We start from the raw sequence: 17,527 nt of genomic DNA, 5'->3' as shown, positions 1-17,527 counted from the left end.
CGCTGCTGACCCGCGCTGGGCCTCCATCCTGCCGCCAGAACTTTGGTGAACTGGAGGTTATCAGTCCCAGACACCAAGCATGGTTACTATATCCTGCACGATGACCTTTGCAGTCAAAGGTAAAATGTCTTTTCTCTCTTTCTCTGTCTTTTCTGTCTTTTCTCCTCCTTCCTACCTGACTTTCTCTCAGTTCTTTGCACAAATCTCATCGACGATGTGTACAGAGGCTGATAATGCGGCCAGAACCCTGGCCACAAAAATAACGAAAAAATGTTTTAAATTAAATATAAATTCTCTTGAATGAAAATTTGTTTTAAGTAGAAGATTTGAATATTTGTTAATCCTAACGTTTACTTTAAAATGAAGGAGTTTGTCCTCATTTCTACCGGAAGTCAGTCTCAGCTCACAAAACTTCATCGCTAACCATCAGGTCCGGGTGGAGAGGAAGTTGTTCCTGTGCTTCAGTAACGTGCTGCACACCTGAGGTCCAGGTAAGCATGCGGCACTCATTGGCCGCTGAGAAAAGCTGTAAGAGCTGCAGGATGGAGGATGTCGCTCGCCGCCAGTTTCCGTAGCACCGCGGCGAACCCAGCTCGGAAGTGCACAACACACTGCATCCTCGTTACCACCAAGCCCGCGCATGCGCAGATCATGCTGAGAAAGGTTTGCAGGATTTTTGTAATTTGTACTTTTCACCTTCTTTCCTGCGATTTGGCTTAGTCTCGCCTGTTCTCTCGCGGCGCGTGTAACGCCGGCACCTGAGACACGTGTAGTTACGTGAGAACAGCAGATGTGAGGGGGGCGGAGGTGGGGGTCATGGGGGGCGGAGGTAGCGCGCTCGCCGGCCACTGCAGTGCAAGAAAGTTTTGAGAACAGCCGCGGAGAAAAGGATGCGTACATACGTTAGGGGGTCAACTTTCCCCCTCTCCATCCCCCTACACGTGGCTCTTGTCACGTGCAACAAAAATTAATCACTCTCCAAAAATATTTTTGACATACCTACGTCGCATCTGACATGGCATGTGACACGCAACTAGTTACAGCTTCTCACAGGAACTTGCATCCGTTTGTCTATCGCAAACCTCCCGATCTTTGATCACGTGACCCTCCACAACCACGATGTTCGTTCATTTTCCACCATCATCACCTTATCAAGGTTCGTCTCTTCATCCGTGTCCTTGACACTACTGCTGTCGCGAGCACGGGTCAAGGGTCAGGCGGTGACGTGTGACTTTATAACGAGAGTGTGGCTAGAGTGGCATGATGACATGGCATCGTCGTTATCTAGTAATGATAGGTGAGGACGGGTGGTGTGTGACACCCTCACTGTCACTACCCAGTTCACCTGCTCTTGTCATTAGCTACCAGATGCACTAACAGAATTTGGTTAATCAAACCGACAGAACAGCTGATATTATTTATTATGAGGTTTTAGGGAATTGAATATTTAGTTATGTTTGTTTGGCTTTGGTATTTGTTGCCAGACTGCCACTGAAATATGGTCAGCGGATCTTTTAAAGTCGGGTCAAACGGGTATTTACATAATTTGTGTGAGAAGAATCAGTCATGATTTCGGACAAACTAAGTAAAGACACAAAATATTAGGGAGGACGGTGTCCCACATAGCAAGTCTTCTACAATGAAGGATGAAAAAACACTGTCGGTCCACTCCTGTCGGCTCCTAGTTCAGATAGAGTGAGTGAAGGAAACTTTCTTTTTCCTCTGTGGAAATGGTAATCACATTTGCCACGTGGAAATGTTGTTCACTTCATAAAGCTGTTCTTTGCTCTGTCTGTCTGAGAAACACGTTATTCCGAAAACAAAGCCACCCGCCACCCAATCCTGTTGTGGGAGAAAACTTCTGGTGAGATAACAAACCTCCAGACACAGGGGGAGGAGGGAGAGACTACGGAAGTATGTGAAAAACTAGTCAACCTCATTTTCCTCCATTTTCAACTCTTTATTCCCCATCTTATATTTGCCACACTCCTGTCTGCTTCATTTATTATGGATGCCTTTATATAAGCCAGTCTGTTGTGTGAAACACCAGTCGTTCAACGACCTTCATAGATTCTCAGCGAAAATTCCAGAAGAACTGATACCTCTCCAGCTTTGTTGCTCTCCTATTGTTGTGCACGCGTGTAAAACCACAAACTTTCTTTTCTTAGGCCAAAAAATAATAGGATTCCGGTGTAGTCTGTTAGAAAGACAAACAGAAAGACAAACACTCTCATCTGGGATTATGACAGACGGGTAGGTAGGTAGGTGTAGTACGAGAGGCAGATATGAGGTTCAAGAAATGTTGAGCATGTTGCTATATTTAGAAGGACCGTTGACTTTTTCTGGCATGGCGGTCTGCATGCAGGAATATTCCTCACACAGCAGGTTCCAGGTGTTAAAAAAGTGTTGTGGGTGAAGTTAACAGAATAACTGTACTGCGGAGTTCCATCATGCTTTGCGGACGAGAGGATGCGAGTGAAAAGCCGGGAGGTTGTACCTACAGCAGTGACGCAGGCTCGGGTGCGAGGTGCCAGGGTGCCGCACAGAGGTGCAGGTACACAAACCTCCTGTCAGTCATGCATGCTTGGCAAATACAAATTTAAAAAATAACTAAAAATAAACTCACTTTCCCACACCCTAAGTTAACGCAGCAAGAAACATGTTTATCAGGCGTAAACGCCGAGTTTATGCGTTGACATACGATAAACGCCGACTTATTCTGTAGATGAGGTTGGGTGGGTTGTTTTTGGTTTTCTCTTGTAGCAGCGAAGGGAGGGACGCGGGAGGAATGGAGGTGGGAGGGGCTTTGGCGAGGGTGAGAAACGTCAGGCATTTGTTAAAGGAGCGACGTCTGCGAGCGCGCGCGTGATGCATGCAGCAAATGGTTCTGCCTCAAACGTCAAATATATTGCGCGTCGCCTCAATCTCCCTCCTCAACTTTTTGTGTCGCTTTTTTCTCCTTATTTTATTTGTGTTTGTTAGCTGTGCAGCAGACTTTTTTCTGTGTGCACGACTGATTTGTCCTCGTGCGTGTGTAGGTGTGTGTGTTAGTGTGTTTGAGAGCGCGTGTGCGTGTTAGTTTGTGTGATACGTGTATCAGTTCATGTGTTAGAGCTTGGCAGTATTTGTGTGTTTATCTGTGTCTTTGTTTATGTTAGTGTTAGTATATCTTTGTGTCACTGACTGTGTACATGTTTTTGTCTGTAATAAAATCTTTTTTTTGTGTTTGTTAGTGTGTTAAAATATGATAATAAGAAAGTCAAAAATTCTTTTTTGGGGTGTTTGTGTGCCTGTGTTTTTCTGTCCCTCTGTTTGTGTGTGCATGTATGCTAGTGTGTTTGTGTGTGCGTACAATGTATGCAAGGCAACATTCACACAGCACACACGGTGATGGACAGTTCACGTGCCACATCGTGTGGGTGCGTGCGTGTGTTTTTGCTGTTAATCTCAGCTCCTCCGTTAAATATTGTAAGCAGACGACAGTTCCCTCCCCGACCACACACTCTGCACCCTGGGATCAAGTTATTCTAAAAGCAAAGCCGTGCGCCACGCAAGCGTGGTATGGGAGAAACAAGTTCTGCTTCTCGTCTTTATAAAAAAAAAAAGACAACTCCAGACACACGAATATTTAAAAAAAAAAACATTTTCCGTTCAATGACTTTTATGTTTTCCATCGGTTCTGTCACACTGGCAAAACAAAATTCGATTGTAAAATCTGAACGGCATCAAAACAGTCCTGTGTGTGGACATGTGAAACACGGCAATGATTCAGGATAACATGACAGAGAATGAAGACGACGAACTTGATGGCGATGTTAAACACTATAAACACCGGACATCGTCAAGATATCTTCGTATAAGGACTGACACGACTCCACAAAAATCCATTTTTGCGAAGGGTGGTAAAAGTTTGGAGACTTTCTCTTTCCCTGAGGCCTAATGTCCACGAGCGATTTGATTGGACAGTTTCCGTGACGTAATGATGGTGCGCCTTTCCACCGCTTAGCTTGAGTGAGCAAAACCGAAACAGCGGGGAGGGTTGGGTATTAACACCCGTGGGAAAATAAAACATGAACTTCGGAGGTTTCGCTGGAGCTTTCGTCATGGTGCTCAACAGGTGAGCTCTTCAAAGTCAGAAAACAACTCCTGTAATTACTGGATGCCGAAAATTAACGACCGGAAAATGATTGCTCAGTAAATCATTATAACTGCTTTTTCGTTAAAAAAAAATTAAAGCAATAGTAATCTAACAAAGGAAAATTTGTAAAATAAAAACATTCAAAAAAACTACAAACAACTTTTATGTCAGTCTTCCTATCTCCCACAACATTTGAAACTTTATAGATTTTCTTACACGAAATTACTTTTGTTCACAAGTTTCTCATCTCGAAATGTAGCCGCTCTTGCAGGAGCTTCCGCCACGTGCATGCATGTTCGAAAATTCTCAGGGTCTGCGTGTTATCGTCGGCGCACAAGTCGAAATGTGATGCCGCACTTGTGAGGCACTGGGCACTCGTGGCCCTCCTCGGACCGCTCGCGTTACACGCGACACCGCGCGGCGTCCTTGTCGAGGGCAAGCAGCACAGACTTCCTCTGCCGTACTCCTGCCAGTCGTCACCCCTCGCCACACACCCTCACCGACAGGGCCACAAACAAATCTTACTTTAAAATACAAAATTACTCATAAAAACGACCGAGATTAGTTACATCTGTTTTAGTTGTTTTTGCTTTGAAGGTATTGTTTACATGGAGGAAGAACACATTTTTAAGAACACCGAAACTAAAATCAAGCAAAAAGTTTAAGCAAATCCCTGTATCGACGAGTTGACACTGATTGATGTTAGTTAATTGCCTTTTATAAAAGATGCAAATCAACCACAGTGATGCGGACAAGGAAGCTGAAGGAAGCATATTAACTTTTGACCTCTCGCAAGAAGACAGAACGACGGGGACATAAAATGTCAGAAATATCTCGGTGTAACCACAAAAAAGAAAAATCGAAACAGATGAAAAAATAACAGAAGGGAACCATCAGCCTAGCTGCTGACAGTCGGTATGGTCGTTCACTTCCGGTCAAGCGCCATTCAGGAGGGCCGCGCGACAAGCCACTCGGACTGGAGGGCCATCGGCGAGAGATCAAACGCTGAGATGTGGAGGTCCTTTGCCGGTGTGCTTACTCTGAACGAAGCTGCCCTTTGGTCTCGACTTCGCCCAGCCTCTGGCCGCATGAAGGCGTGGAAGACTAGTCCTTAACCTCCACCAAATAAGGTCTTTCAAGTTTGGCTGAACCGAAAACAAAAAACACATTTCGCCGCTCGCTGCAGCCTTGTTTGACCTCTGGCATGACGTACTGACCCCGTCTGACCCTTCTTCCTCGTACCGCACCCTGAGCGCCACCTAGTGTGGGAGAACCACCTACACGAGTGTTTTGTCTTGTACAAGTTTGCAAATATAGATGGAGGGCAAGGGAGCGAACCCAAGCAGGCCACAGTGGAGGTACACGTCGCGGCACCACCGTGGGAGCTAACTCCTGACTTTGCGTCCGGAAGTGGAGGGTGCCGGGGTCTGCTTTTATCAGTCACCAGCAACAGGTCAATGGCGGATGTGAACAAAAAAGCTGCAATTTTTTTAGTCATTCTTGTTGCTTTAATTAAACTCGGTGTTTTGATGTCGGTGATTACAGGCCTCACCGTTGTATTTTGGTCTGTCATTGAGGAAATGACACCACGGCAATATCCTCACCTTAATTACTTTCTACACTGATGATGGTGGTGGGGGAGGCAGTTAGGGGGGTGAATAGGGTGACCAAAATGTCTCCAGACACATTTTAAGAGGAGGAAGAAATTTCTTCGACTAACACTTTTATAGACAGCAGCAGACTATTCTTGCCTTAAAAAACGAATATTTAAATTATTTTATTTACGTTTGCATTTTAATCTTTGATTATTTTACTGGAAACATTTTCTTGACTAAATTAGTTTACAACTCACTTGTTTTGCGAAAATACTCAGCTGTTATAGGTTGAAGATTTATTGAACTGGTGGTGGCTCGTCTTTCAGTCGTGCCCTTCCCTCCATCCTCCCATCATGTCCCCCAACATGTCTTCATTATGCACCAGCACATCCGTGTTCCAACATCCACAAGGTGTGCCTGCCGTGAAACCTCCTTTCTGCTTCGTTTGATTTATATGGCGAGATAATGGCCGCAGAGGGAGGAAGGCAGACATTAGCGTATTTGGCTCGAATAAAACTTTTTCTTACTCTCCTAGCGGAACAGAATAATAGACAAACAAGAGTTTTCACAGCCAGCCACACACACACACAGAGATGGAGAGAGAGAGAAGCTGCTCCTCCCGGTCCACCCTCCTGCCTCACGTGGTGCCGCCGTAGGAAGCACGTGACGAGGCGCAACGTCTCTGTTATTACTATGATTATTATTGCACGCGCAAAGCATGCGCGGCCCATTTCACGCCTGGGGTTGGTGGCAGAAGTCAGGGTGCACCTGTCTGTGAGATGTGATTCAAAGAGCATGTGACAGGTAAGTTTTTGTTGTCAGAACTCAGCCGTGAGTACGAGTGGGTGTGAGGCACTTGCTCACTGACAAAAACGTGGACAGCCGGCAGTTCACTGCTCACAATGTAGTGCCAGGTGAACGCACTTCTTTCTCACCGCGTATACAGTTCAGTTTCTCAACAAATATTATCTGAGGAAGATATAACATATCTTCGATTACTTTTATTTTAGAAGGCAGATGAATTGTGTCTGTCCATACCAAAGGCAAATAAAATTATTACACTCTCGTTTGTCACACGTGGTTAGCCTTCTGACTATTGTAGGCGCGCTTTATGTGCTCATATTTCTTTTCTTCTTTTCCCAAAAAAATATCTTTCATAATCAAGTGTACAGTTCAGTTCACTCTCAGTTCATTATCGTTATTTTTTTCATGTTTGTCTTCTTGCCACCCGTTTGCTGATGCTATTGTTTGCTTTATGGTCAAGATTCGTTCAAAATCTTATTGTAACAGATTAATTAAGCTTTCATCACACCAGGAAATTCGTTCTCTAATTTATACTATTATATGACATGAATACATACGTGTACAGGTAAGGTAGTACACTTGCGGACGTGATCGTACACACGTAGCGAGGAGACTGCGAATAGAGATTGATGTGTTTGTTGACAAGAAGAATGTGTGTGAGTGTATTGTCTGTCACGTGTTCACGCCTCTTTCCCTTGACAAGTAAACAAACAAAACAAGTGGGTGGGGGTGGGAGACCACACAGCTGTGTTACCACCGGACCGGCATCAGACGTGGAAACAATAACAGAGAGAGAGAATAACTCTCGTCAACACGCAGGTTACCAGGTATAAGTGAACATTATTCAATGAAATACTACTAGATGTCTGTGGAAATAACTCCTTGCTCGGACACGCGAATGTCGGTGGGTCTACCATGTGGTCTCACACAAACCGCAGTTCTACGGAAATTCACATCGACCTTCAGTAAAAACAATAACACGCCGATGTGGCGAACCCTCGCAAATTCCAGTCAGTCCCTCCCATGCTGAGTGCAACTTGTATCATGGACCCACCCAGGACCTGTCATCATCCATCAGTCTGATGGTGTCATGACCTCCTCCACACAGTGCTGCCCCCCATCAACTGGAAAGGATCATCACAATTATCTAATGTCATCACCCATCTGTCAGATACTATCATCGGTCCCCAAACAAAACCTGTTGGCCGCTGAGTCCTTGTCACTCCTGTGCGTGCTGCTGACGTCACCACTCTCACCGCTCACGGCGCCAGTCAAGGGTCAGCTGTCCGCGCGCATGCGCACAATACGTGCATACACGAGCCTGGCGACATGCACGTGCGACGGTGACCTCTAACCTTACGACCAAAACAACACAAAAGTCATCACTGATTGCAGCAAGCGATAACCTCTTTCTCTCTCCTCTCCCCTTCTCTTCTTTCTGACAGAGATACGTTCCGGAGAATGTACTCGACATGCGTGTGGCTCGGTGACATGCGCAGTCTCCGTGTCCGTGTTATCGTGTCATAGGCAGCCATCTTTAGTAGCAAGCTACTTCCAAAGTACATTCCAGTCCAGCAGGGAACTCGACTGGAACATCTTTTTGCTCTGGTGTCAACATTGAGGGAGTAGTACTGCCTGCGTTTACACGAGTCATTGAATAGTTCAGAAACCATATCGTACTTGTGGAAAAGTTTTGAAGTAAAACATTTCTACAATTACACTATATAGAAAACTGATGTTATAGGCTATGCCAGACCCTGTCCAGTCTAGCCATTGCCCTGCTGCTGTCGCAAACCGGATGCGGGTATCTGTCGTGGAACCGCTCGTTGAGCTCCTATACAACACCTTGATGGCTTGGACGACACCCTCTTCGATAATGAATTTTCACATCATATGTCACACCCTTCATGCCAGACATGTCAAAAGCCTTGTTAAGGTCTATCAAGTTGTGAACTCCTTGGGATGTTGATAGCAGCATTTCTTGGAAGACTTCTGCAATGTTTGGGGTCTTCTAGCTTCCTCAAATTATCAAATGATGTCATTCACTAGTGATAATCACTATAGTAGTCTACTTTGTAAGCAAAGATTATTATTATAGAATCCTTGCTTTCTATTCAATAGCTGTGATATGTCGAAACTGTTTTAACAAGTAAATTGTCTTTGAGGAGCACATACAAGCATCCCAATGGCTTCCAATTGCTTCAAGAAACATTTGAGATGCTAAACATTCATACAAGACACTTTTCATTAAAACTGTTCCTCACATCATTAAAACATTTCAAGCCATGGATATTCACTTTTTGTCTGTTATTTTAGCTAACGTTCACGCAAAGCATTACTAACATATGGAAGTTCTCGAGAAGTAAGGAGCAAACTAGGGCGAGTCTGTTGGAGTGTAAGACAGCTGAAGTACACATGTGTGTGTTATGTGGGCGTCATGGTGACTAGACAGTGGTCATGTGACCGGCTGTTGGTTGCTTGCCATGGCTCACGATCATGTGCGTGGTCTGTGGTGGGTGTGCATGGGTCACCCGGAGTCAGCTGCACGGCGAAATGTAGGCGTGAGGTACAGAAATTTAGTTTTTCATAAGCTGAATAGTTGACTATGGCCAATGTTTACAAGGTAGTCAAATAAAACAGTTCGCCAGATAAACTGTTCCCACTTCCACAGATTAGCTGTTTAGCGTGGGCCAGGTACTGCACCCAGTGTCAGTGAGACCAGACAAACGACTGGCCAGTGACCTTTTCACAGAGCATGTCACAGCTTGCTCCACATGGTGGGAGAGGGGTGTGTATCACGGATCCCAGCTACACTGATAACATCCTCTTCATTATTCTCTTTCTCCTCAACTGCAATCTGCCAGGACTGCTTCACATTTTCAAGACCAGCCTGAGTTTTGTTTTTGAATATCTTTCTTCAACAGACCGAGGAAACATCGAGTTTGTCAACACGTGCACAACAAAGTGAAAACAATGACGTCACTGTCGTACATGTAACCTTTGGGTCACCAAGACTGAAGCCAATGAAAAGATAAGAACATAGATTGCACGTGACCGTTTGACTGTTTCTTGTGAACATTTGAAAATGTCACGTGAGGACTGCATCTTCGGAAAGGCACGAGGTGCGTCATAGAGGGGTCATGTATAGGTCACAGTACATTTTGTGATGAAGTAAGCACACTCATGTCAAGGATGGGGGGATGTGCTCATGCTGGTCTTTAAATGATGAGATGACATTACGGACGTCCTAAAAGTAAAATTGTTTTCTTTTCAGCCACTTGAGACCACAACTTTGTATTTCTCTGTGTATTTATCTTGTAAATCAGTCGAAACCTCCAAGGACAGAGGGAGGGTTTGTCACATACAGCAGAGCGGCTGGCTGCACTCACAGGATGTCCAGACCAAGATGGCTGGTTGGTGAGATACAACTGAACAATACTCCACAGTACAACACCATACATTCTGTCCTGTACAGTCAGCACTCGACCAATCAGCAGCCACATCTCTGCGACTGTAGGGGCTGCAAGTGCGCCAGCGTGAGCGCCACCAAGTGGTCTTCGAGTCGGGCGTTCGCCACAGCTCCCCTCGTGACGTCACAGCGTGCCCGTATGTCCAGGCTGAGGCTGACTCACGCTCCCTTCGCGCGCCTCCTGCCACTTAATTATCATTGAGTGGCGACAAGCTTTTGATAAGAAAACGATGACAATTATAGCCCTCGCCAAGACCTTCTTTCAAAAAAATACCTACATCCGTGTGTGCACGTGGGGCTGAGGTGGGGCTGCTTGTGTTTGCACCTGTGTGTTAATTTCTTGATGCAAATCAGCAGGAGAGAGAGAAAGTATTGGTGTTGTACTACAAACTGCGTTTCTGTGATTAAAATGTAGTGATTAAGGTGGTGAAATACACTGTCGTTCCCTCCTTTCCCCTTCCACAATTAATAAAAAACCCAGTTGCTGTATTTACAAACGTCATGGCCGGAAATATTTGTGGAAGAATTTAATATCAACAACGCACACAATAGAAGCAGTTCTTCAAACATTGATGTGGGGTAGCAGGAGGATTAACCGGTGTGCAAACAGAACGAGCAACTTTATGCTTCGTGTATTAACTTTTATATGAGAGTGAATACAGTCGAGATTTATTTTCTTCAGCTTTCATCTTTTCCCCCACCACACACTGTTGTCTGCAGGACTTCAAAAGAAGACGAAAAAAAGTTGCAAGTCTAGTGGCCCCTTACCTATTTTTCTCCCGCTGTTTTGCTCTCATTGCAAATTTATTTCACCTTGTCTTACCTTCTTCACCCGCTTATTCTCCTCCGCCCCCACCGACCACAGCTGTGTACTGGTCTCCAGTCACATTACTACACTGTTACTACAGTGAATAGAGTTCACCACTGTAACCCTCAGAATTCAGGATCAACTGACGTAAGCGTGACGTCACCAACCACCACTACTTACCCCGTCCACTATCATCATCCACCAAACAACAACATTACAAACTGATAACTCAGAAATGCCAATATTGGCCTGGCAGAGATGCAGAAAGGCACACACAGGAGAAACAGAAGTTCTACAGACGTCCTCTGGAAATGTGTTTGATGTCGGACAGAAACAGTGTGACGTGTGCTAACTGGGAGGTCAAAGTTCGCTTGCATAAGAATTAAAAGCGCGATGTGGTCGATGAACATTTTAAATTTTCTGCTGTAAGCGCCAACCACTTACTACGTCGTACATCGGCTCTGTCGGGTAGACTCGGTATCACGAGATGATATCTCCACCCGGAACCCACCCTACACCCTACACCCTCCCTCTCTCCCCCTCGCCGTTTGCAAATCGCTCTCCGGGCGAGGATGCGATCAAAGGAACGGCCGCCTGCGTCTTGGACCATCAGTAACCGCTGGGTGGGCGTGGTCCATGCCGTGGTGGGCGGCGCCTGCAGTCTGGTGGGCTGGCGGAGTGTCTGAGAGCGGAATCGGCGAGATGGCGGAATGAGGAAACGTCAACCACATCGATGAAGTTCACTGCCTCCGGTAACGGATGTCCTCCAGTTTCGCTTTTTCCTCGTCTCGATCGTACAGATATAAACTTTTGTCAGCTGACTGGGGCTTGCCAGCATGATGCCGACTGAAATCCCCCTGACTGATACAGCCTTGGCAGGATGAACCACCTACAACTCACTTCCCCTACAGGCGTCAAGACGACAGTTTTTATTCTGACAGCTGTCACACCTACAGCTTTGAACCTTCAACTCTTGAATATACATTTTATAACAATTCATATTTTGATTTTAACAAAAGTGACTGTGGAAAGATAATTGCGGCATCTTGCTATCTGATGGCTAGCTCTGCTTGGGAAAAGGAAGAGGAGGGGTGTAAACACTATGTGCAGTATGGATTGAAAGACTAATAAACAACACATAGAGAGTATATTTACAAACACCTTTTACTGAGCTGATCAACTCTCACGCTCACGAAGTGTGACAAAGCTAAAGACTGTTCTATGTACTTACATCACTAGTATCATCAGGACTCATATATAGTTACATCTTTAGTATCATCAGGTATCCTATATACTTACATCATTAGTATCATCGAGTCCCCCTGTGCAGAGTTTTGACCTTTGAGGTGTGACTGGCTCTCGTGCAAGTGTCGGGTGTAATCGGAGGTTTAGATGGGTGTAGCTGTCTGATTGTCTAATTAAGATTTTCATGCAAGGTTTTCTGTCAGAGTACATCCTATCAGTGCACACTCTCTATAACAGGGATTTTCGAGAGGTTGATGAGCTTCTCGCCATCAAACACATCAGACATGTTTCTAAATGCAATGAGTGATTGGCAGTCATAGTAAAACTTTGAGACTTCCATTTATATGCATTTTATATTTTGATACATCGTATGTATGTATAAGATAAATCATCCTATATTTAACTCCTGTCTTTTCAAAAAAGTAATTCCTCAAAATTTTTGTCAATCATTGTTTTCTTTTTACGACCAGGAAAAGTATCCTCGAAGAGTAAATTTTTTTTTTAATCTGGATTTTCTGGTCGACAAAGAGTCGCTCGTGCTTCATGTTATATATATGTCATATATGTCAGCTTTGTTTCATATAATAACATAACATTTATTTTTTAACGTTGATCTGAAGAACATACATTCCTTGTTTACTGTTATTTTAGTTTAATTGATGTAAGTAATCAATGTACTATTCCGGCATTTAGGGTTTTCATTCTAAACACTTTGCAAATATCGGTGATAACCTGTACCTCGTATGTTCATACACAGGATGATTTTTTTCTTCCACCAGCCTCCTATTCGCTCTCTCTCTCTCAAGGTATGTAAAGTGAACCCTCGGACATTATCTCTTAGCAGTTGTCGTTTCACGCCTCGTCACAAGCATTCACACCTTCCACTTTGCTGCAACTGCACCGACCGCATACCTCTCTTCGGGGGCGAAACATCCTGCAGACACCGACAGGTTAATGTTGTGTCGTTTGGTAATGCCTGCTATTGCTGACGTGTGAGAGAGAGAGAGTGGTGAACCTCACTTCTGACTTTTTATCCACGGAGCGAATCATTACAAGAACTAAAAGGAAAGACTAAAAAAAAAATCAGTGAGCAGTGCCGAGGGAGACAACCACATGGTCGGGATTTCGTTCTTCGACGTGGCAAGCACCGAGTAACCCTGAGCTCAGCCTCTCACACCTCGCGGGTAGCGACTGAAAGGGTGGGATGGTGTTTTGCTCTATAAAAGCCCGAGCAACTGTAATCACTATGCACTGTAGTATACACATTATTAACTATGTCACAGGGTTCTGATAATGACACGTGGTACTGCAAGCAATAACAACAAAAATGTTTCGCTTCCAAAGTAAATATTTGTGCATTTCATTGCTGAGTTTGCTTCGGGTGGCTGCCTCGACTGTTTCACGTGGCTACTAACTTATCTCCAGTCATTATGCTCATACCAGCAACATCAAAACCCCAGGAGACTAGAAACAAAGCAAATTAAATCCTTCGATAATTAACCATGTTGTCGAGGGCGTAGCAAATTCTCATTCGCATGATGTCATCACGCAATAACATTTTAATCATAAAATTAATTAATGAATAAATAAGATTAAAAACACATATATGTCGATATTCAACTTTCTCAGTAAGAAAGACGATCTTGACGGTCTGTAAGGAAGGACCATTTCGATCTATGAGCATGTAGACGGTGTTGTATAAACATTATTTCTAGCTCAAATCCTTGTTTTCTCTCAGATGATTGTAGCATCGTTCGTAAGGTTAGTACCGTCGGACCGCGTTGTTAAAACTTAAAAAACATGATTGAATGAAACTAAAACTGAGTTAATGAATGAAAAAAAATATATATTTTTAAATAAATGAAAAAAAATACGAAAGGGAAGTAGCAAAGAAAGGAAGGAAGAAGTGCTAGGCAAGGACCAAAGACGTGGAAAGAAAGAAGAAAAAAACGAAAGAGAATAAAAAGCTTACCCAGAATTTTGCTGAGGTCGGCGTTGTGTATGTCCGGGTTCTCGGCTGCCAGTCGCTTACGTTCCGATTTGGCCCACACCATAAAAGCGTTCATTGGTCGCCGGATCCGAGGCTCACTTCGTCTTGATGACGTCACGCGACCCAGGGAACTGGAGCACGTCATATCCGCTGAACTCCTGGACAACATCGTGCGAGGGGCAGGAGGAGGGAACTTGACGTTCATCCAGTCTCCTATAGAGTTAGCGCCCCCTGCGTGAGATGCTGCATGCGGCACCAGGCTCATGGGATGCGGCACCGGCAGCTGACGGGGGTGTGACGTGTGGCCGTGCTGCGGGAGGTTCATGTGGGAGTGGCTGGCGGCGGCCTGCAGGTGGTTGTTGTCGTAGAAGTGGTTGGCCATAGACATGGCCATGGGATGATGAGGCGACTGGTGAGGCTGCTGCTGGAAGTGGTGCTGCTGTTGATGCTGGTGATGGTGGTGGAGAGAATGCTGAGTCTGGTGGTGGGGCTGGTCCTGCTGGTGAACATGCTCGCGGTGTGGTTGTTGTTGTTGAGGTGGTGGAGGTGGTGCTCCTGTCGTCAATGGAGGTAGCAAGGGATGGTGAGAAGACTGGTGTGGAGAAAGTTGCTGCTGTTGCTGCGGTGACGACACCGGTGAAGTCAGATTGGCCTTGAGAAATGACGGGGGGTGCACGGGAGGAGGGGACATCAGGTCAGCGTCGCAAGAGTAGTCTCCCCTCATGTGATGGAGGGAGGGGCAGGGTGGCACGGGCGGAAGATGATGAACTGACGTCATAGTCATCGTCATCTTCCTCACCTTCTTCAGTAGTTTGCGATGCTCAGCAGCGACACCGCTGCCAGTGTCAGTCCCAGTGTCACTCTGCAAGAGAAGGAAGGAAGGCGAAGAGTAAACACGCTGAAGGTCACATGTCTCAGTGTCACACAAAGGGCAACTTTCAAACTCCTCCGTATCACTGCTTCGCACGGCATCAACATGACAGGCGAGGAAAACTATTATCTCCTATTATCTCAAGCATGCCTGCTCACTTTTATCGCCGGCTCGGGATCGATGGAGAGAGAGATACACAGAGGCGGCGGTAAGAACTGGCAGATAGGCAGGTCCTGTCGAGGGACGTATCTAGGCGCTGTACACTGCTACTAACAAGAACTGATAAGACTTATCTTTTCTTGCAGACTCCTGTCAATGGTGACAGCAATGAGAAAATCAAAAAAAGTTGGAAAATGTACAGTAGAGACTCAAACACGCGCGCGCACACACATACATTATCGCGAATTCTCTTTTGTTGGAGCTGGGTATGTCTATAATCAAGGTAAAGTTTGTCTGTTCATTGAAATCTCTCTGGTCAAGAAGTTGACCCTCCCCTGTAACCCACTAACAGTGCATTTTAATGTCCCTAGATCGCAGTACTGATGCAATCTGATCCATCGATTGGTCATTTGATCGACGACAGTAACTGACACGTGTAATAACTTAGAATACGACAAATAAAATGGTTTGTGGACACATGGGGTTTGAACATTAGAAATTATGTGTACAAAACCCAGCAGGTATTTCGAATAATAATTACTGGCCATTACCGACTGTAATTTTTAACAATCGCGTGTTGCAGATGCGACAACAGCGCATCATCAACCAGCCTCACAATAAGATACAAACAAGTTGAACCCAACATAAACACTCGGCGAAAACATAATCTAAATTCTCCCCGCACCCAGACTGATTGCCGACATGACAGTTTCAAACGATAATTATACAATAAACAAACACATCACGAAAATAGCAGGACATGAGGACAAACATGTAAATACACAAGAATTATATTTTCTATCGATGTGTTACAATCTTTACGACAGAGTCTTTACTCCCTTCCCCCATTATTTCTCTACAAAACAATATTTATAAATTATTTTATGTTAATACATTAACGAATGAACTTCTTTCTCCTTCATTGCTAACTTTCAAACTTTTTGTCTCCTTCCTTTGATGTGAGCGCGATCAAAAGTGAGAGTGTGTGTGTCTGTGAGAGAGAGAGCGTGTGTCTGTGTTCATTTGATGTTTGTGTGGTTGTGTGTGTGTTTGTTCTGTGTGTGTGTAAAAACATTCACTTATATTCTCTCAAGCGTTTTGTGAGTTGTTGTTGTTGTTTTTGTGGAGACGCCAGTTGCGCGTGCGGAAAGCCTCCCTGCGCTGGTCTGTTGTCGGTGCCAGGCGCGCGTGCTTTCCTTGTCTGCGAGTGACAACTGACAGTGAGGAGGGCCCACACTTGGCCCACACTGAGGTCCTTACCTCCACATCATCTTCACCTGCCATTCCACCAGCTGGCAGCAGCACACTAATTACAATAATGTCATTAATACACTAGTTTCACTACAGAGTCCGACACTCCGCTTTAATTATTCCCTCATTACTGTCATTATTATTTGCTCAAGTCGTGAAGAATATTTGTGTAAAAATGCGCCTTACCTTTATTAATTGTCTAGAGTAAGAACAGCGATGGCACCAGCAGACTTTTGTTTTGCTTTCTGCAACATTCGATGAGATAAACCAATCGCAATGAGTTGTTTTGTGTCGTCCAGTGACAGGCTGTGACGGGCACAAGTCAAGTCTCCCAGGCATTCCCTCCTCTAGCAATCCTCAGTTGTTGTTGTTTAGTTCGTCACGAGCGAGGACACACACACATACGATGCTCCAAGAGGCTGGAGGATGTGGAGGGCCGTGTGGCCGCTCGAGCTCTCAGCCTGAGTGCAACTGTTGGCGCTGACGGTTTGTGCGCGAGATAAACTGTGGGCTTGCTGGGCGGCCCGCTAGTCGGCCGGTCGTCTCGCTACGGCAGTGGGGAACACACTGAGTGCGCGGGGCACTTGTTGGAGTAGATATTTAAGTGTTCCCCTCTCTCTCGCTTCGCTCCCTCGGTGCGTGCGTGTGTGTGCGCGTGTCGGTGCGCTATATCGTGCATGCGTCATACCCATCTCGCTCGATTACTCGCTCGTATTGTCACACCGTGTGTCTGTGTGTCTGTGTGTGTGAGAGAGAGAGTGCGCGTGCGTGCGTGTTGGGGGTAGAGCACCCGCAGCCTCGCTCCCCCTCCTGTCCCTCAGAGACGGGTGCGGGTGGCACAAGCTGTACAAGAGCCTCTCGCACAACAACCCAGCGCCCGACCCTGGCGCCCCCTGGCGTTTCGAAATCGATGTAAGGGGGAGCAATGATAACGACAACAAGACTCGCTTCTCTCCCTTTTGACCTCATGACTGACAGCCCGCGGCCACGCCCCCTTAGCCTCAATTCCTTATGGTAATGAGCGAGGTCAGCGCTGTACGAGCGGCAGGCGGAGATGATGTTCACGGTTTTCTCCGACTCAGCAACGCGCTGCAACTTGTCCAACATCAGGTGACAACCAACACACCACAACACATTCATCTCATCCGCTGGCGCTCAACTAATACCATAATTTTAAATGTTCCGAGCCAGAAGACA

General features: G+C 45.5%; 1 protein-coding gene across 1 annotated transcript in view; it reads right to left on the bottom strand.

Annotated features, from left to right (window-relative positions):
* Nucleotides 1–16,911, bottom strand: part of LOC112573438 (putative transcription factor SOX-15) — a 29,689-nt gene extending 12,778 nt beyond the window's left edge. The window contains exons 1-2 of the mRNA XM_025253813.1: nucleotides 16,517–16,911; nucleotides 14,032–14,911 (exon numbers count right to left, since the gene is read on the bottom strand). Of these exons, the coding sequence (XP_025109598.1) occupies nucleotides 14,032–14,911; nucleotides 16,517–16,669 (1,033 nt within the window). The 5' untranslated portion in view covers nucleotides 16,670–16,911. The remainder of the gene's footprint in view (nucleotides 1–14,031; nucleotides 14,912–16,516) is intronic.
* Nucleotides 16,912–17,527: the final 616 nt, after the last annotated feature.

The sequence above is a fragment of the Pomacea canaliculata genome, linkage group LG10 (assembly GCF_003073045.1).
Source record: "Pomacea canaliculata isolate SZHN2017 linkage group LG10, ASM307304v1, whole genome shotgun sequence".
Classification (NCBI taxonomy): domain Eukaryota; kingdom Metazoa; phylum Mollusca; class Gastropoda; order Architaenioglossa; family Ampullariidae; genus Pomacea; species Pomacea canaliculata.
The sequence above is the reverse complement of the archived record's forward strand: the minus strand, read 5'-3'. Positions and strand labels throughout refer to the sequence as shown.